The sequence below is a fragment of the Danio rerio genome, chromosome 8 (assembly GCF_052040795.2).
Source record: "Danio rerio strain M-AB ecotype USA chromosome 8, GRCz13ab, whole genome shotgun sequence".
Classification (NCBI taxonomy): domain Eukaryota; kingdom Metazoa; phylum Chordata; class Actinopteri; order Cypriniformes; family Danionidae; genus Danio; species Danio rerio.
The window spans coordinates 54,939,654-54,960,634 of record NC_141028.1 but is presented as its reverse complement, the minus strand read 5'-3'; the positions used below and the strand labels follow the sequence as shown (position 1 = coordinate 54,960,634).

The 20,981-nt window shown below is 38.1% G+C and overlaps 1 protein-coding gene across 27 annotated transcripts in view; it reads right to left on the bottom strand.

The window, feature by feature from the left end:
• plch2a (phospholipase C, eta 2a) overlaps positions 1 to 20,981 on the bottom strand; it is a 297,015-nt gene that overhangs the window by 45,193 nt on the left and 230,841 nt on the right. For all 27 annotated transcript variants that reach the window (XR_015496795.1, XR_015496792.1, XR_015496793.1 and 24 more), the window contains 3 exons: positions 18,659 to 18,779; positions 13,493 to 13,664; positions 6,537 to 6,644 (listed from right to left, as the gene is read on the bottom strand). Coding sequence is in view for 17 of the 27 variants with exons in the window: in XM_087262673.1 (XP_087118799.1) it covers positions 6,537 to 6,644; positions 13,493 to 13,664; positions 18,659 to 18,779 (401 nt within the window). In the remaining 10 variants the exon portion in view is untranslated. The remainder of the gene's footprint in view (positions 1 to 6,536; positions 6,645 to 13,492; positions 13,665 to 18,658; positions 18,780 to 20,981) is intronic.

Here is a 20,981-nt window from a genome sequence, read left to right as displayed (position 1 = left end):
TCATGACGGATATTCATGTATCAAATGCCTCTTTTATTTCTTACATTACAGCACTCAAAGTGGAGCCTTCATTCAAAATGTATGAGGTTTTAGTGTGTAACGTACGACTGAAATGTTCTGCTAAAGTAACATGACAGATGCACTTGAAGAATTGAGGATTAAAGTAACTCTCCTTAAACTTCCATGAAACTTGTGATTAAAATAAAAATCACAATAGAACAACATCAATCATTTTGCATTATAAGAAATTAAATTGAATTCATTGCAATTAAAGTATATTAAAACTCTAAAAAAGTTGAATCACTTCGGAAAAGGTTACAATTGTGAAATACGATTTTAAGAAGATAATATAGATGCAAGCAGCACTAGTCTGGGTTCAAGTGGTTTAAGGCCAACAGTATCTATTTTTTAGTAAGTCTGTATAAATTCAGGGTTACAAAACTACTATACAAATGCACAATTTCAGGCCAGTCGCCATATAAACACAGCATTTTCCTTTTTTGTTAACAGTTGTAGGGTGACCAGTTGGTTGAACATCGTTAAACATTTTCATGAGTCTTAAGTTTATGCTAATGAATGATTTGTGAAACGTGCAATATACAGTCACTTAGGGCCTACCCCCACTATGCCATCCGTACCGTGCCCAGGCCCGTTTCCCGGATCGTTTGAGAAGTGTGAGTGCGCTGAATCGGGCTCAAGCACGGTTCACTTAGCCGGCCCTGGCCCGGTTGGAAGAGGTGTGCCTGAGAGCGGTACACTTGGGCTTTGGTAACTGAAAGCGATACGTGACTTTTAAGGGGTTGTTTCATATGGATTTATTAATCATTCTTACTGTTCAGTGATCGCAAACTGCCGTAGTTTATTAAAGACGAGAACTCCTCACAGCATGACAGCTGCGCACCTTCAGCAGACCTCCTCATTCCTGCAGCACGAGAGCTTAATGATTGTTTATAATCTGTCCGGTGAAATATCTGACTGCGTGTCACCGCATCCCTAAGAACTGTTTGTTGAAATATTTGACTGCATATCACTGCGTAACAAACGACTGAAACGATATAACTAGAGAAATCTCCACTGTGCTACTGGGTGAGAGTGTATGGCAAGCCGTTTTAGCATTTAAACCTTGTTCTGACTATCCATAAATATATTTAGAGATATCTCTAATTATATTTTGACTAGTCATAATTATAATTCGACTAGTCAGATTGGAGATATCTGCAAATATATTATGACTGACTAGTCATATTCCTCCATTGACTTCCATCAAAAAATATTTGCAGATATCTCTAAATGAGTTTTGACTAGTCACAATTGTAATTAGGGATATCTCCAAATGAATTTTGACTAGTCAAAAATCCAATTCAAGATATCTACAACTGTAATTCGACTATTAGTAAATTTATTAGAGATATCTTCAAATATATTTGTAAATATATCTAAATATGACAAATTAAAGATATCTCCAAATGTATTATGACTAGTAAAAACTCTTTTTAGATATCTAATTACAATTGTTACTAGTCAAAATTCATTTGGAGATATCTCTAATTACAATTGTGACTAATCAAAACTCATTAAGAGATATCTGCAAATATTTTTCAATGGAAGTCAATGGAGGAATATGACTAGTCATAAGATATTTGCAGATATCTCCAATCTGATTTCGTACTAGTACAATTGTAATTGCAGATATCTCTAATTGTCATTCTGAGTAGTGGAATTATAATTATGACTAGTCAAAATATAATTAGAGATATCTCTAAATATATTTATGGAGTCAGAACAAAGATTTAAATGCTAAAAAGGCTTGCCATAGAGAGCGCTTCACTGAACAGAGCAGCAGCGATGACGTAAGAGTGTCGAGGCCCGATGTGAGCGCGGGCCGTCAGAGGAGACAGGAGGGGGGACAAGCGTGCTTTGGCCCGGTTCGAGGCAACTGTACCTAGTGTGAGTACGGCCTTACACACACACATTTCAATATTTCACTCTATGCCACCTTGGCTCCTCAATGACTTGCCATCATATCGTGGTAAAGGAAATTGAGCGCCTGAGTGATCCTAAGAGCTATGTTGTCAGGGGCTAATGCAAAAAGGTCTTAGATGACAGGTCAGACTAAGGCCGTACTTACACTATGCACAGGTTCCTTGAACCAGGCCAAAGCACGCTTGTCCCAACTCCCGTCTCCCCCGACGGCCCGCTCTCATATTACATTCGGGCCTGGGCATGTCATCGATGCTGCGCTGTTCAGTAAGCTCTCTCGCTCAGCACAGTGGAGATTTCTTTAGTTATATCGTTTAAGTTGTTTGACATGCAGTGACACGCAGTCAAATATTTCGCAGAACAGATCAGCCACTTTTGACGCTCATAAACAATCATAAAGTCCTCGTGCTGCAGGAATTAGGAGGTTTGCTGAAGGTGCAGCTGTCATGCAGTGAGGGGTTTGCGTCTTTAAATAAACTGCGACAGTTTGCGTTCACTGAATGATTAATTAATTCATATGAAACAGTCCCTTAAGTCAAGTCTCGCTTTTAGTTTCGGGCTTAGGCGCGCTTTGCACTCACACATAAGCGTACCGCGCCAAAGCCCATAAGAACCGCGAGCCTGATTTAGAGCACTCACACTTCTCAAACCGTCCAGGAAACGGGCCTAGGCACGATTCGGATAGCATAGTGTGAGTCGGCCCTAAGTGTAGTTCAAAAACCCCTTATGAGCGCAAACACACGTGGCCCGCTATGCCATAGCCAGGGCCCCAATCTGAAGCCAGGCCTGGTGGCCAGGTTTTATCCCACAGAACCTGGCCGGGCTCAGCTCAAAGGAGCAATATGCGACCATCCTCCTCCAGGCCCACCACCTGCTGGGTGAGCCGTAAGGAGCCAGTCCATTGCGGGACGGGTGGTGGTTGAAGGTTAGAACCGCGACAACCCTATTGACAGGCACAGGGACTATGTTTCTCAGCTGGCCTGGGAACGGCATGAAGGCATGGAGCTAGAGGAAGTGTCTGGGGTTCTCTCCTGAGACTTCTGCCCCATGACCCGGCACCAGAAAGTAATAAGCCACCTTGGCCAAAGACACCGAATGTCGATTATCAAGTCAGTTGGACTAGCAGTCCTAGTTTCTTAGCTTTCCTGTTTTATTTTCACATTATAGCATGACCATGTGTTCAACTGGCCTACTTTTTGTTTTAAAGTTACCTCAGATCAAGTTCCTACATGCATCCTGAGTTTGGTGATGGTATGTCATTCTGTTCCTGAGTTATGGAGATTTTTTGTAGAAGTGGCCCCACTGAATTTGGAGGTTTCACCGTTTGGTGGCGAACCAGAGTAGAACCTTTGTAAAGTTTAAAGTCTTTTAGGCTGCGTCCAAAATTACTATGAATGGAACTCTGACGTACTACATCCACCATTAGTCATTGTCACATGACCTACCAGCGTCAGCAGCATCGATTCACTCCCAGTCATGAATTCTCTCATGGTGCAACCATCCGATGCACACTTCAAAATCTCGCTGAAAGTAGTAGGTCATTGGGGAACTTCTCACATACTGTTTTCTCACATACTTCGAATTCTATGAATTTGGACATATGTACTATGCAGTTGCACAGTCACCAGCCATGCATATCGCTGGAGAACTACAAATCTGCCAGCAAAAGAACTACAAGATCCAGTCATGCATCACTCACAATCCTGTCTGATTGCAAACACTCACAGCTAAAGCCGCTAATGAACTAATTACATATATACGCATACATCTGTGCTGAGTCTTGTTTTACAGTTTTGTGACATTACGATGTGTTTTCCTTGCCTTGTTTTTTGACCCTCGCCTTGTTTTTTGTTTACGTTGCCTGCTGCCTTCCTGTACTGACTATTGCCTGTGTATTTGACTATGACTCTGGATTTGCCTACATACATCTGTTTGCTCCTAACCATCTCTGTATAAAAACCCTGCGTTTGGATCCTCACCTCTGTTGTCAGTGTCCCTTTACATTACAATAGTAGGGAAGTATGCAGTTTTGGACGCAGTGTATGATATACGTTTTTGTTTGCCCAATAATTTTTTTAAGCAGAAAAGTGACCTTTGAACGATTACAATAGGGGTTCAGTACTATGCTTGAACCCCTAATAATTGTGGCATTTCTTTTTGTAGTATTAATGCTTATTAAAATGATTCTACCCACGAGCTTAACAATGTATTAACATGTTTCACTAGATCTAGTTTACATAAATACAGTCAAGCATGAAATCATTCATACTTTTTTTTATTTCAAGGTAAAAAGCCGAGATATTTTTTTATCCACAATGACGCCTCTTGCATAAGACTATACAAATCTTTTAAGAGAAGCCTGTCATTACCTGTAACCACGGGGAGATGACACATACAACTGAAGGTAAGATCCAAATGCAGGTTTATTCGTCGTCAGGCAAGCAATGGTCAATACAGGTACAAACGGGTATGTGTAGGCAGTCCAGAATCGTAATCAGTAACAGGGGAGAGGTCAAAAGGCAGGCGGCAGGCAGGGAGAACAAGAGTACAGGCTAGGTAAAACACGGGGAAACAAGACAAGGAATAACGCGTTGTAACATCATCTACTGATAAACAAGACTCGGCAAACTGAATAGGTGAGTGTGTGGCTTAAGTAGTGTGGACAATCAGTCTCTGACAATCCTCAGGTGGTGCGAGTAATCAGTCTAGATGAGGAAGCATGTGGGAGTGTGACCGGAGTGCATGTATGAATATGTAGTCCAACAATGGCGGAATTGTAGTCCAAGGTTATGGTAAGTGAGATCTTATGGAATCCGATCGCTGGTAATCGTGACATTACCAACCTGCTGGTTGAATAAAGGTTAAAATAATAAATAAAACTTTAGGTCAGAATTTGCCAGGGGTATAAACAATTTCGGCCTGACTATGTATACAGTAATATAACCAAAAGCACTGGCAGCTTTCATACTATCACCTACATAACTAACTGTAACATCGGGGAGTGACACCAACAACAGAAGGTAGGATCCAAATGCAGGTTTAATCGTAGTCAGGCAAGCAATGGTCAATACCGGGGCAAACAGATGTATGAGGACAATCCAGAGTCGAAGTCAAAATAACAGGCAGTTGGTCAGAGGTAGGGATGGCTGACGTGAAACTGACGTTTCGACACTGTGTCGAGATCCCGAAGCGCAAGTGTTTCGAAACACTGTACCGAAGCATGATCCGAAACACCCAGGTCACGTGACTAAAGTGTTTCGAAACACTTGGTCACGTGACAAAAGCGATTCAAAGCATCGATCATTTCAGAGGCGTTTCAAGACCCGGAGAATCTGCATTTCACTGGCATGACCTTTATTAAGTCTTCGACTTGTATGGTCTAGTGGACCGTGCGTGTGCACTTTAGAACTGTATTTCGAATTTATTTTGGGTTCGAATCTCGACTATTACAAATACTCCAAAATCATGATTTTATGTATTTTAATCATGTTACTGTTTTATGGTGTAGCCTAAATAGGATACAGCTGCGGATACACCATCAATTTAGCATCATTTTTGTAACACTGTAAAACAATAATTCATATTTTTACAGTACTGTGATGGGTTTAGGTTTTGGATAGATGTTAATAAAATACAATGGGAAATTTAATTAATAATAATTATTGTTAACTTCTGGCCACAACTGTATCTGATCTAGTAACAACCCTGTTATATGAACAAAATACAAATTTATTTACAAATGTTTATTCGTATGTCAGAGCAATGTTGAAACAAAACGATACAATAACAAAGCATTACCAACTGGTATTAAAGCATCTCAACACACTTGTGACAGTCTGGATTCGAACCCATTTTTCCCGCATGGTAGTCATGTACTCTAACCGCTCGACTAAACCATCTGATGATTCAAGGCTACAAAGTGGGGTTTGATACATCAATTTGCTCAACTGTTCTTTGCTGAAGCTGTTTCAGTGAAATACAGATAAAATGACCACTAGGTGTCACCGTAGAGTGGTGTTTCGAAACGTTTCGAAGCTTCGACAAATTTGCTTCGATAGTTTCAGTGTTTCACGAAGCCTCGCTTTGCCCACCACTAGTCAGAGGCAGGCAGCAAACGGCATTAAATAAATAAACAAGGCAAAGGATCAAAAACACGGCAAAGACAGACAAAGGAAACCGTTGTAATGTCACTGTGACAGATAAGAAGACTCGGCAATGTGAATGAGTGTGTGTGCTGCTTAAATACTGTGTGTAATCAGTCTTGAAGCAGGATCAGCTGTGGGAGTCTAATCAGTGGAGACTTGAAGCAGGTGCGTGTGTGTGTGGCATGACTGAATACGTAGTCCATTTACTGGCAGACTTGTAGTTTCATGAGTGAGTGTTTACCAGCGACATCTGGTGGTTTGTTCACTGGTAAACATGACACTAACATATAATTTCAAACTACATTTTAAAAGTCACTTTATTGAAATGCCAAGTTACGTTTTCAACATTTAATGCTGCCATGGAAACTGTGTTTATACACATCTGCACCAGAACCATCTAGAATTACTTACATCTCCATTCAACAGCTTACAATCGTCCTCCATCTCATCTGCACTGTCTTCATCAGACACGTCCCCCTCCTCTGCGTTCTCATCTATATTTGAGGGTAGTTTCTTGCCCTGTAAACACAAACAAACACATACAGTAGAAGACATGTAAATAAAACATTTGTGAAATGAGTTGCACACACTAAACACTACGGTCCAGTGTAAAAAGTGGAAGAGTTTAAAAACCTCACACTTTCTTTATTATTTAAATTCAATGCTATATGCAATTACACAAGCTTAAGGCAATAAATTTAATACATTCCTGATACAAATCACAGTTCTTCACACCTAAAAAAATACTATAGTAATTTATAGTCAAATCTATAGTAGTTTTAAATTGTGTTGAGCGTCAATATGTGACGAGTCGGGAGTGAGAATGTATTGCACAGCAATAGGGCACTTGAGTTGATTTGTAATATAACTGAGCGGTAGAGAACAGCACTCTTACTGTATGCATTGACTCCAGAAACTCAGCGCCGACATTGACATGGACATTAACAGGAAAAAATGTCAGTGACAGAAATGGGTTAATCAATAAAGAGTCAAAAACGTCTGCCCCAAAGAGTAATTAGTTTTAGTCAGGGATGTAATTGGCTTTGACACGTGTTATAAAAATCAATTGAACTTTCTACCCAGTTTTATGACAGCATTATTTACCTCAGAGATTTATACTGTAACTGCAGCTTGCAAGTTAATTAAACTAGAATAAACCCTTTTCCATCCTAACTCTAATGGATTTAATTCGTGAATAGAAAATTATAAGGTTATTTAATGTTACAAATATAGTTTGGCTTTCATTGACTTTTAGTGTTTTTGTTTATACAATGTAAAGTTTAACCTCTAAGGGCCCTATCATACACCCGGCGCAAGGTGGCGCAAGGAGCGGCGCAATACTTGTTTGGTAGTTTCAGCTTGGCGCAAGAGTCGTTTTGAGGCGTTGCGCTACGCTGTTTAAATAGCAAATGCATCAGCGCTCATATGTGCGCCCATAGGCGTTCTGCTCTAAAAAGGAAGCCGTTCTGAGGCGCACTGCTGGCACGTTGCTATTTTGAGAAACTAAAATAGATTTTTCATTAGACCAAAACAAACCCGGTCTGAACTCCAGCGCAGAGTTGCGCCTCGCTTTCACACTGCTTAATACGCACAAGAAAACAATAGGCAAATATCTTTACATATGAAAAAATTTAAATATTAAGGAAATATATAGGATATAATAAGAGTAGATATAGGATATAAATATAAAGGATTAAAATATTACAAAACATACTTTTTTCTAGCCTACATAAATATGAAAAATCACTGCTTTTATGCCTTCATCTCGGGAGGCTTTTTCAGTTCATTCATAACAATTTGCTTTTGTATAATGTTATTATTATTAGCAGTATTATTTCTTATATCCATATTTATATTTGTTTTATTAAAAACAAGCTTAGATTTGCCCACCTGTCAGGTTTTAGATCATATGGGGCACAGCATGTGTTTTAGGATATAACTCAGGTTTTTGAGCACATTTTGTTATTATTATTAATTTATTCGTTTGCTGGAAATTAGAACTGAATTTAGAAATAGTTTTGAAACCAATATTTGCGCTTAACAAACGCAATTAATTATTTTATAGACTAATTGATGTCTGTGCGTAAAGGTTTCCCTATCCAAGAGCAAAAGTGAAAGTGATACTGCAGTAATATTTTGCTAATATAGGGAAGTAATGCTAGGCTAGCTGTTTGTGAGTTAAATTTATTTTAAATGGAATAACCAGCTCATATACTTTCTTCAAAAAAATAAAAAATAAAAAAATTATTTGGTGTGATAATGGATATTTTTAATTAGGATAAATGTGTTTCTGACTGGATCAGAAGTAAGCAGACTTTTATATTTTTGGACAGGGTATATTAAACATGAAAAGAAAGGGTGAGATAACAGACTTCTTTATGAAGAAGCACAAACAATCTGCTTTTTCTTTTCAAATCCAGGTCTGTTTAATGTCTGCTATGTGTAATTGCAGTATTTGTTTTTTCTTCATGCTAATGTTTTTCTAAATGAATTCCGCATTGCTTTATGCAAATAAAATTTTTGAATTCCTTAATTTATTATATAATGTTTGAGTACAGTGTGTGTGGACCCCTTAAAATAGCAGTGGCCACCCCATGTAAAAAATTACAGCTCGGCCATTGTTCTTGCGTTATTTCGAGCAAATTCGATCTTCCGGTTTGAAGCTTAATTTCCTAGCTACGTCACAGCAATGAGATCCTTGTGTAAATTCCAGCATGGATGTCTGTACCGGCTGGCACAATGTGACGTCTTTGAGTTTTTATCATTGATTCATGAAAAAGGCTTGGTTCGAACCAATCACTAAGATTTCTCGCTACTGAAGCATTCAGTTTTTCCACTTGCAAAGTCCATGACATGACGCAACTGACTTGGTTTGGTGCACATTTTAATTGCTTTTTGAAATAGACTATATTTGCATTTAACTATAATTTGATTCAAAACAGTTTCCTCAACATTTCCATTAAGTGATATAATGTTACGTTTTGAATATTTAAAACCTCCAGCATTTCATATGAATCATTAACATTATTTTTGGGTTATAACAAATGTTATTCAAAAGATTTTTATGATGTTTCAGACTTTTGATATTTCTTACAACGACTTTAAACTAGAGATCTGCACGGGACTAAATTTTGAATCCCGCTCCCACCTGCTCCTGCCAGGTTTTAGCCCGAACCCGACCGCTTCCGCTCCTGCTTATATTCAGCATTTGTTGTCCCGTTGCCCGCCCCGCCCCGTTTTCTACCCGCCACGCCCGTTCCCGCTAACAGACGGGGGGAGAACAAAACTGAAAACCACCCAGCTATTGCCTATAACAAGCTGTCTGTATAAACACACACACATAAAAGCTCAAGCAAGTGACACACACACAGACTGCGTCACGCTGTCTCATGCACACACTCAGACACACACACACAAGCTAAACGCAGCATCACGCTGTCTCATTCACACACATACATACGCGTGCTCGCTCGGGAGTCGGGAGCGATATTGTTAGACTGCCCACTCCCGTCCAAAATTAAACCAGTTATTGACCGCTCCCACACTTTATTCGGAAATTTATTCCTGCGCCGCAAGAAATCTAGTTGGGTCCCACGGCTGCAGACCTCTACTTTAAACCTTGAAAAGTTTGAAAAATTACTTTTATTACCATTTTTAATAGTTGTAAGTGACATATTGTCTGGGTTGGTGTTGTACATTAAGCTACAAAAACCTTGTAATACACCGCATATACATTTTCAGTTATTTTACAGACTCATTTCTCTATATATTATTTCTTATTCATTATTTCAACCTACTGAAATACCAATAAGAGTCACTTTGTAGAGTTTTCAACATCAAAAAAAAAACAACAGTGCAAAAATCAAGGTCCCGAAAAGCAATTTATAACCGTAAACCTGAAAATTTTACAAAATACAGAAACTGTTAATTAAGACATACAGTTGAAGTCAGAATTATTAGCCCCCCCTGATTTATACAAGAAAACAATTTGATAAAAAGGGGCTAATAAATTTGACCCTAAAATGGTTTTGAAAAAAATAAAAACTGCTTTTATTCTAGCAGAAATAAAACAAATAAAACTTTCTCCTGAAGGCAAAATATTATCAGACATACTGTGAAAATTTCCTTACTCTGTTAAACATCACTTGGGAAATATTTAAAAGAGAACAAAAAATTAAAAGGGGGGCTAATAATTCTGACTTCAACTGTATGTTTTACAGTGTAGGCTGAATATAATAATCGTGTTTAATGGTAACACATCAATGCTTGGGTCAGATTCAGCCATGTGGCGAGTATATATTCAGCTCCACGTGCACCACAATCCACAGCCCGTGCCCAGCAATTTGTCAATAGCACCGGCTGGCCCAGTTTACAGTTCAGAATTCACTCTCTAGTGGGAACGTCAGTCCACTTTCCAATTATAGCGCCAACTCGCTTGCTCCATCTATGGCCCAATTTTCAACCCTCACACTTTATTAAAAGCACAGGAGAGGGCTCCAACTCGGTAAATACATTTTATATCATTAAGTCTCTACTGTTCAGCTGCTCTAAAAGGCTTTCTGACAGCCCAAAAATAAAGAGGAGTAAGCATCACTATTTTTTTTTAGTAATGCATCTAATATTTATGCACAAATCATTCTGAAGGTCAATCTTCAATTCAATATTATAATTAATTTCTCATTTTCATTTCTTCAGCCAGATCCACATTACCCCTTTACTCTCACCTTTAATTAAAGTGAAAAACACCAAGAAATACACCAAGAACCAAAACAGTAAAATAATTCTTTAATTAAAAATATATAACAGCATATTAGTTAAATATAGAATAGATATAATAGGTAAATAAAAAAAACATAAGAGCATATTTTTAGAGAATTACTTTAAATGGTGCACTTTTTAAAATGTACATAATTTTTTTTTTTATTAGCGCTGTCAAATGATTATTTGTGATTAAACTGCAAGCCAAGATAAAAGTTTGTATGTACATAATATATAATAATATATAATATATTGAAGTCAGAATTATTAGCCCCCCTTTGATTTTTTTTTTTCTTTTTTAAATATTTCCCAGATGACGTTTAACAGGGCAAGGATATTTTCACAGTATGTCTGGTAATATTTTTTCTTCTGGAGAAAGTCTTATTTGTTATATTTTGGCAAGAATAAAAGCAATTTAAAATTTTTTAAACACCTTTTTAAGGACAAAATTATTAGCCCCTTTAAGCAATTTTTTCGATAGTCTACAGAACAAACCATCATTATACAATAATTTCACAAATTACCCTAACCTGCCTAATTAACCTAATTAAGCAGATCAATAAACTCACTACACTTTACCAAATATTCCAGCTGTTGGACACTATAAATGTACTTTTGAGGCTTTTTGTTAGGTGAGAATGTAGTTGTTTAGATTGTGGTTTATTAATAAGAATAGTGCCAATTTAAAATTTTTATAAAGATACAGTGTGTCAGTATCTATCAAGACGGTTGATATTGTCCACTTATAAGATGGCGACAGAGACCGTAGACTGATTCCTGCCGTTCAGCTTTATAGTCTTAAAATGTGAGCAAAATCACCTGTTTTTTCATCACTTTAGACATTACGCTAGAGAATCATTCACATACTAAAGTGACGGGTGTGAAAGTAGCAACGGTTTCCGCTTTTCTGACATCAGATGCAGATGTGAATGAGTGGCGGAAGAAAGTAGTTCCTCATACAAAAGGATTCCCCGTGTTTGGTTTTCTTTTTTATATACACGATTATGCCATCAAGCTATTGTATTAACGCAATATCACACGAGTAGCAGTGCGATATGGCTGTTTATCATCACTGGTGAACCATTATAGCAGTCTGCTTGCGGGCTCATGCCAACGCTCGTCTCCCCACCATATACAGCCATATCGCACTGCTAATGGTGTGATATTGCTCATAGAGATAATCAACGGCTAATTCCTAAGGAGCGTTATCGTCACCTACTGTATTTCCAACCCAAGCTCATTCTGAAAACTTAGTCCCGCGGACGTTTCTGGAGACAGCGGAATACGTCCCGCGGGTGGTGTGACGCCGTTCCCTTTCGCGCTTACCTTACCTCCTTGTGGAGGGCTTCCCCGCTGCAAGCCGTTTGTCCACTCAGCTCACCGTGTACGTCGGCAGGCTCGAGATGCAGAAAGGAGTCGACCACGGCGACCGGTTTCAAGACCGGGGAAGAGCGGTTCCAGCAACCAGGTAAGACGAAAACAGAATCCCTAAAATTAAGTGAACGAGTTTCGTGACAGAGTGAGAACGCGGTGAAATCCAAAAATGCGATAGAGAAAAAAAAATTGGGGCTTTTATTTTTTTGGACAGCTTTTTGTAAACTGTTGCTTGGGTTTAGGGAAGCGAGCGGGCGGGCGAGTCGATCGGTAAAATTGGTTGGGTTCAGGGAAGGAGGAGGGTGGGTCGGCCGATTGGCCGGTCGCGCAGTCAATCATCCGGTCAGTCAGACAGCGGCCTCCGGTGGGTTCACGCGAGAGAGGCGTCTGAGGTGCGAAAAAGAGCACAACAGCGGCCTCTCGCGGATTCGCGAAAACAAAAACTGCAGCCGTACTTACCCGCCGGGACGTATTCCGCGGTCTCCAGAAACGTCCGCGGGACTACGTTTCCACAATGAGCTGGGTTGTGCATTTCATAAATATGTCAATTGATTGCCATTTATTATGATAGACCCTGAACAGTTAAGTTTCCCATATCAGTCATTATATCATTATTACAATGTAACAGTCATTTTAACCTGGGTCAGAGTACATAGGGCCCTGGCAATTTAGGGGCCCAGCGACAAGTTGTCTTCACTTACGAGACTATATTGTACTATATTGTACAATACTATATTGTACTATATTGTATTTTAATATGATGCTTTAAAGACAGTTTATCTTATCATAATATTAATATTATTCTGAAAAAAAATCAATGCATGTACATTACACAAATACACAACCCAGGATCTTTAGAAATATGTGGCTCAGCCTACAACATTGCGAAAATACGTTGCTCTGGGTACATTTAGTTTCACACTTCAGATGAAAAATCCACTAGAGGGCGCTGTTTACATTTTGCAAATCTGAAATGGGTTACTTAGAATACACATATATAATTCTTTAATCATCAATAGCATGTCCCTGTCATTAATGTGAAAATGAACAAGAGTTGTTCCGCAGCTTTCATTTTCCCTAGAAATTGCAGTCAAACGTACATTAAAGTATGTTTTTTGCGCTTTCACAAAAATCTATTCTAGTATGCATTTCCATTGAGCTTGTGTTACTAACATCCTGATTACTAGTATCTGATTAACATCTAAAAATGATTTTAGATCTGTAAATCCATTAACCTTGATCAGTATTTTGCCTTTCAGGGCTTCAGGTGAAGGCAGAAGTCCTGACGGGTCAGCGGGGATGGAGGACACGTCCAGTTTATCCCCCAACACTTCAGTCAGATACTGAGCCATTTTCTTTTGCTGAGGGACGCTGCAGTGATTCTCGATGGACAGAATCACTGGATACCTGCAGAAATATAGATGCAGTTATAGATCTAAAATAATAGTGTAATAACAGTAGTAACAGTGAGGCTAATAAAAGTAATTAAAGCATTATTCAATTTGGACAGACTGCAAATGGATGGTTCCAAAATATTCAAAGGATTTGGTATAAACTTTTTCATGGATGTGAATGAGACTCTCTGTATGCTTATAACAATTGTCATTACTCAGTTATGACATTTTAAATGTAAAGACAACATTGTTTGAGATGTCCTTTTTTTACGATAAGTTGACATATCTAAATACATCATAACCTGTCCTTTTGACAACAACTTGACATAACTAAGACAACATGACTTGTCTTAAATCTGTCATAAACTTGATTGTCAAGAAGCCATTATAAATACGTCATGAATTTTATAGCTAGATCATTAATATTTTTTTACCTCAACTACAGTGGTACATGCTGAATTTGTCATTAAAATGTAATTAAAAAAATTATTTGACAGAGTAATGACACTTTTTACGAGATATTTTAATGACACATAAACCTTGTTCCACTGAAAACAGGATCACAAAAACATTCACAACACATTTATAATGCCTCAGGACATTTATGTTTATGACAGATTTATGACAAGTGATCGGCAAACCGTAGATTATTGCTTACTTTTAATATTCCATCCACATTATATTAGTGGTTAAAGAACGCTTTCTTAAAGTTCTCAAAAAAAACAACAATACTTTACAGATCCTTAGAATGGTCACAACACCCATTTCCATATAGATTTATATAATGATGCTTTTGTTTTATTACAAGAATGTTATTTAAATGTTTTTTAGAATATTCCAGTTTTATATAAATAAATGTAATTAATTCCTTATTTAAAACATTATTCCATTTACACTAACGTTAAAGAAAATTTTTCTATCAATGTTGAAAGAATGGTCCCAAAATATTATTTTAATAATGTCACGTGTAAACATTTACAGTATTTGAGGAACGTTACATTATTAAAAATGTTTTTAGTTCCAGTTTCATGTAAAGTTTTTATCAAAACCTTATTTCAAACATTATTCCATTCGCATTACACTGTTTGGAGAACATATTTGTTTAACTTTGTAAGAATGTTCCCAAAACATTATTTTAATAATGTTACAGTATCTTCCTTTACACTACTTTTAAGGAATGTTACAGAATGTTCGTGGTTAGATGCGCACCCATGTCGCGTGCTTTTGACTGTGGGAGGAAACCAGGGAAAGCCAGGTTAAACCTATGCGAGCAAGGGGAAAACAAGCAAACTCCGCACAGAAATGTCAACTAGCCCAATGAGGACTTTAACCGGTGCATTCTTGCTGTGCAACAGTGCTAATCACTGGGCCGCCCAATCTAGAAAAGGAGTAGACGTGGGAAGGGGGATTCTTTAAGACGAAGAAAACTGAGGTAATAAACTATTTATAGTGAGTTAGAAATCGTCTGATTGGTGAATCATGCAGGCACATGCACACATAGGGCTCAACCTGTGCAGTGCACATGCCCTTTTTAGTCTTGGATAGAAAGTGCCCTTCCAACACACCCTCCGTCCCACCCTTCAGTAGGCGCACGACAACACCGCTCTTCAGTACACGCGTGACAACAACACAGCCCCTACCCCCCCCCCCCCCCCGCTTTTCAAAAAATGTATCCTGCACATGCCCTTGGTCTCTGCACGGGCCTGGAATCATGTGTTTAGCTAATGCAGGACCAGCTCTGGTCAATTATAGGCACATGATCCTCTCGAAACTAGTTTATGAATAAACTTTAGGGTTTTCACACTTGCTTTAATTGCCTGGATCGAATCCAAGTTGGATTGTCCCCCCTTGCCACCTTCTCGTCTGGTTTGTGTTCACGCCGTCTTTTTTCCTTCCCAACCCGGGTACGCTTGCGTCATCAAGCTGCTGTTTTGTGTACAGCTGTTGCTAGGTGATGGCCACACAGACAAAGTGCCAAAATGGAGACGCATATCACGTTCATTCTGCTTTTACTGAATCTTTTGCTTTTGTGTTACCAAAATGGAAATACAGAGAGCCACTTAAATCTATCTGCTGCTGCTGCTGCAAAAAAAAAAAAAAACTATTAAAAACGTTGTTTCTGGTGGAGACGAGCAGACATAATCACCGTTTGCACTGGGTCAGTCCAGCTTCTTACCAAGGTAGGTGATACACAGACATCCACACACAAATGAATACTATGAAAACTAAAAGTTTCAATCATTCATTTTCTACCGCTTTTCCGGGGCTTGGTCGTGGGGGCAGCAGTCTTAGGAGAGAACTCCAGACTTTCCTCTCCCCAGACACTTCCTCCAGCTCTTCAGGGGGGATCCTGAGGCGTTTCCAGACTAGAGGAGAGACATAGTCTCTCCAGAATGTCCTGGGTCTTCCCCAAGGCCTCCTCCTGGTGGCACATTCCTGGAACACCTCCCTAGGTAGGCATCCAGGAGGCATCTGAAACAGATGCCGAGCCACCTCAGCTGACTTATCTCGATGTGAAGGAGCAGCGGCTCTACTCCAAGCCCCTCCCGGGTGTCAGAGCCCCTCAACCTATCCATAAATATGCGCCCTGCCACCCTGCAAGGGAAACTCATTTCGGCCGCTTGTATCCGAGATCTTGTCCAAAGCTCATGACCATATGTGAGAGTAGGAATGTAGATTGACCAGTAAATCGAAAGCTTTACCTTTCGGCTCAGCACCTTTTTTACCGCAACGGACGGGTACATCGACAGCATTACTGCTGCCGCTACACTGATCCGCCTGTCAATCTCACGTTCCATCCTTCCCTCACTTGTGAACAAAATCCCAAGATACTTGAACTCCTCCACCTGGGGTAAGGACTTCCTCCAACCTGAAGACGGCAAACCACCTTTTTCTGGTGGAGCACCATGGCCTCGGACTTGAAGGTGCTGATTCTTGGTTCCCAGCCACGTCACACACACAAAAAAAACCTAAAGTTTGCTGTACATTTGGCGGTTCACTTCTGTTATTTGATACGATTGCATTCATATTAGAAGTGAAGCGTACCAGAGTTCGCACGAACAGTACCCCAGACCACCTCTTTCAGGCAGACTCGGGTACACAGTTCAGAAGACACGTTTACAATAGCTTAATGTACTTTACTATGACGTCAAATGAACCCGGGTGCAGACTAAAAGTGCTAGTGTGAAAGCACCTTTAAGATACTTTCAGTACCTCATGCGAGTTACACATTGGTACATTTAAGGTTTTAATATGAGCTGAACGGTGACGCAGTGGTTAGTATATTTGCCTGACAGCAAAAGGTCACTGGTTCAAGCCTTAGTTGGGGCAGTTGGCATTTTTGTGTGGAGTTTGCGTGTTCTTGTGTGGGTTGTGGTTCTGTGGTTTCCACACAAGTCCAAAAACATGTGGTATAGGTTAATTGGGTAGGCTAAATAGTCCGTAGTGTATGTGTTTAAATGAGTGTGTATGGATGTTTCCCAGTGATTGGTTGCAGCTGGAAGGGCATTCACTGTGTAAAACAAATGCTGGATAAGTTAGCAGTTAATTCCGCTGTGGCCACCCCAGATTGATAAAGGGACTAAGCTGAAAAGAAAATGAATGAAGGTATTATTATGTACCTTTAAGGACCTGTTAGGAACAACAGGTCCTTAAAGATACATATTATTCCTTTATTTGACAAATTTTGTACCTTCATTATATACAAGTCTACATACCTGTATATAAGATAAACATATTCTATTACTCTCCAATCCAGCAATTTCTTTTTTTATTTTTCACTGTCATAAACAAACTGGGTAAAGTGGCAACCCAATAGACAAATATCACATATGGGTGATATTTCGTCTAAAAATAGTTGTTTGTTTACTGTGACCCCCAGGAACTGTTGACAATGTGCAGCTTTATTGGATGATCACCTTTAGCAAGCAACACCTGAAAGTCCTGCGATGAGGAAACATGCTGTCAGTAGGAAATGTTCATGTGGACACACTCCTGACACTCTGCTCAACGGGCTAGTCCTCACACTCACAGAATGGACATTACAAAAAGCACTGCGTCTAACACTGTCTGTCCAACTGTCAGGTACTGAACATGTAATGTAACTTCAGGACAGCAACTGAATGTTTGGACAGACTTCAGAGTGGGAGTATCCTTGTTATATTGCGGCTAAAATACCTTAGAAAACTCATCAAAATAATAATACAAAAATAATAATAATCGAAAATAATAATAGTCTGTGCTGGATAGATTACCTATAATTTGTAATCTGCAACTGATTACAAGTTACATGATGCAAATTGTGGTCTGTTTCAATCTACGTATCTTTTAATTGTTGTAGGCAAAGTATTTTTGGAGTACTATTTTGGATTACATTTTTAGATTACTTCAAGACATTAATACTAGATTAATCATTTATTGATTAAAACAAAACAAAAAATCTATAAATTATGAATAATGTACCGTCATTGTCAGAATACGTAATCATGTAATCCATAAAAAAGTAACTGTAGTCTAGTTATAATCTTTTTTTGTAATCTCATTACATTTTTGTAATCCAAATTACTTTTAATGAATTACTCAACACTAATAATAATAATCAAAGACAAATTATTAACACACACACTTGTTTTTTTTAAAGTGCGGGGATATCCCATGGGCATAATGGATTTTTATTCTCATTTTAACTTTGTCAACCCTACACCTAACCCTCAAATAAAATAATAATAATAATAATAATAATAATAATAATAATAATAATAATAATAATAAATAAATAAATAAATAAATAAATAAATAAATAAATAAATAAATAAATAAATAAATAAATAAATAAATAAATAAATTTGGATGATTTATCAGCATTTAAAAAATGGCAACATGGGGCAATGTCCTTATAAGACATCTTTTCTAAACCCATGTTATTTTACAAATTAGTCTGTCAGTCTGTCATTTGTATCTCAATTACAACTGACTGTCTATTGAACGGATGAATTTGATGCCTCTTACTGGTTTTTGGCGAATGCGTATTTGTTGATGGTTTCAATGACGTCTTTAAAAAGGATTTTGGAAGTCAGGGTGTAGCCATGATGCACGATTGGTTCTCCATCCTGTCCATCCCAGCAATCCACTGTAGGGTGACAAGAAATTATTTGGTAAGTAAATTATTTAAGAACACATTTGATGTGAATATTTAGACTTATCCTAGATAAAGAAAACTACTCTAGATAAAGAATCCACACTTATCTATGACTTATTAGCCCCCTATTGAATTTTTCCTTTTTATTTTTTTTTCCAAATTATGTTTAACAAGGCAAGGAAATTTTCACAGTATGTCCCATAATATTTTTTCTTTTGGGGAAAGTCTTATTTCTTTTATTTTGGCTATTTTGGTTTAAAAATAAATAAATAAATAAATTAAGGTCAAAATTATTAGCCCCTTTAAGCTATATATTTTTGATAGCCTACAGAATAAATCACTGTTATACAATAACTTGCCTAATTACTCTAACCTGCCTGGCTAACCTAATTAAGTTAAGCCTTTAAATATCTTGAAAAACATCTAGTAATATCATAGTCAAATATTATTTACTTTCATTGTGGCAAAGATAAATTAATCAGTTATCAGAAATGAGTTATTAAATCTATTATGTTTAGAAATGTGTTGAAAAAAAGTCTTCCCTCCGGTAAACAGAAATTGGGCAAAAAAATAAACAGGTGGCTAATAATTCGTATTCAAATGTATATAAGGCTTTCAATATAGGAGGTTTATATATATATATATATATATATATATATATATATATATATATATATATATATATATATATATATATATATATATAGATAAGGGGTAATAAAAGCAAAAGCCTTATCTCTCTCTCTCTCTCTCTCTCTCTCTCTCTCTCTCTCTCTCTCTCTCTCTCTCTCTCTCTCTCTCTCTCTCTCTCTCTCTCTCTCTCTCTCTCTCTCTCTCTCTCTCTCTCTCTCTCTCTCTCTCTCTCTATATATATATATATATATATATATATATATATATATATATATATATATATATATATATAATTAATGTGAAACTGAGCGCACGTGCACGAGCGCAAAACCCCTCCCTGCCTCATCCCCCGTATGAATATGCTAATGACTCTACTTTAGCAAAACAAAGTGAAAAAGCAAATGGCAAAAGCAAGCAAGAAGAGAAACTTTGAACAGAATGTGAATTGGAGGTGCTCTAATCGAAGGTAAACCAGAGAAAAAACGCTGTTATTTGCAAGTTTGTCCTCAAGAATTAATAAATAAAGAAAAAAATAGAGTGGGAGAGTATAGCTGACGTGGTTATCGCAGTTGGATCTGAATATCGCACTGTGAGCGAATTAAAAACGGTATGGTTCAATGTAAAGGTGTAAAATTTTGTAGCGTCTATAGCAGCGTGAGTGGTGAAGCTCGTAAAGCGCATGGCAACATGTCTTGACACGTTTAGCATGAGCTCTGTTCGAATCCAGCATCTGATGAACTGCTTTTTTTCCCCCACTACATATAAGATTTTGCCTACTCTTCATCACGAGTAAGACAAGTAGGAATCATTAATAAGTGTGTGTATTATGTTAAGCGCATTTGAGCATCACATTTATTGAATGGAAATGTTTCTGATTCACGTATGCATGCGTCTTCAGATGGCGTCTTTATAGCTATGTGCGTGCAGTCAATCGCTCCGATTACATTGGGAAAACAAATTGGGCGTTAATGTTTGGCTGGTCAACTGCATGGTATGGAAACCTTATATACCTGCTAGACATGCGGATGATCCCGTACCATACAGCTGCCATTGCACGGCTCAAAGATACTTTGTAGTGTGCAATTTAACATAATTGCCTCTAGGAGTCGCCAATGGAAATAAAACAAACACACACAAGAAATGCACGTGCGCCAGACATGAAGTTGGCGGGGACCAACGCACATTCTCAGGTTCATCATTAGTAAATCCAAACGTGAGCGTGAAATCTGGCGTACGCAAAGTTTGTTGATACATGAGCGTTGATACATGAGGCCCCAAGAGATTATGAAGATGTTTACAAGGGCCAGAGTTTTGAGAATGTTTCAGTTTCAGTCACCTGGCACTGCGCTTTTGTGAGAATAAGTGGTCAAAAAAAGCGAAAACGAAAATTTTCAAAATTTGATATTCAGTATGGACAAATGTTCGGGTGAACAGTGCCTGAGTTTCTTTCTTATGTAGAACACAAAAGAAGGTTTTTTGCTAAATAACCAAAGTAACCACTGACAGCTTTTTTTGTGTTCGACAGAAAAAAGAAACACACCCAAGGGTGATTAAATACAT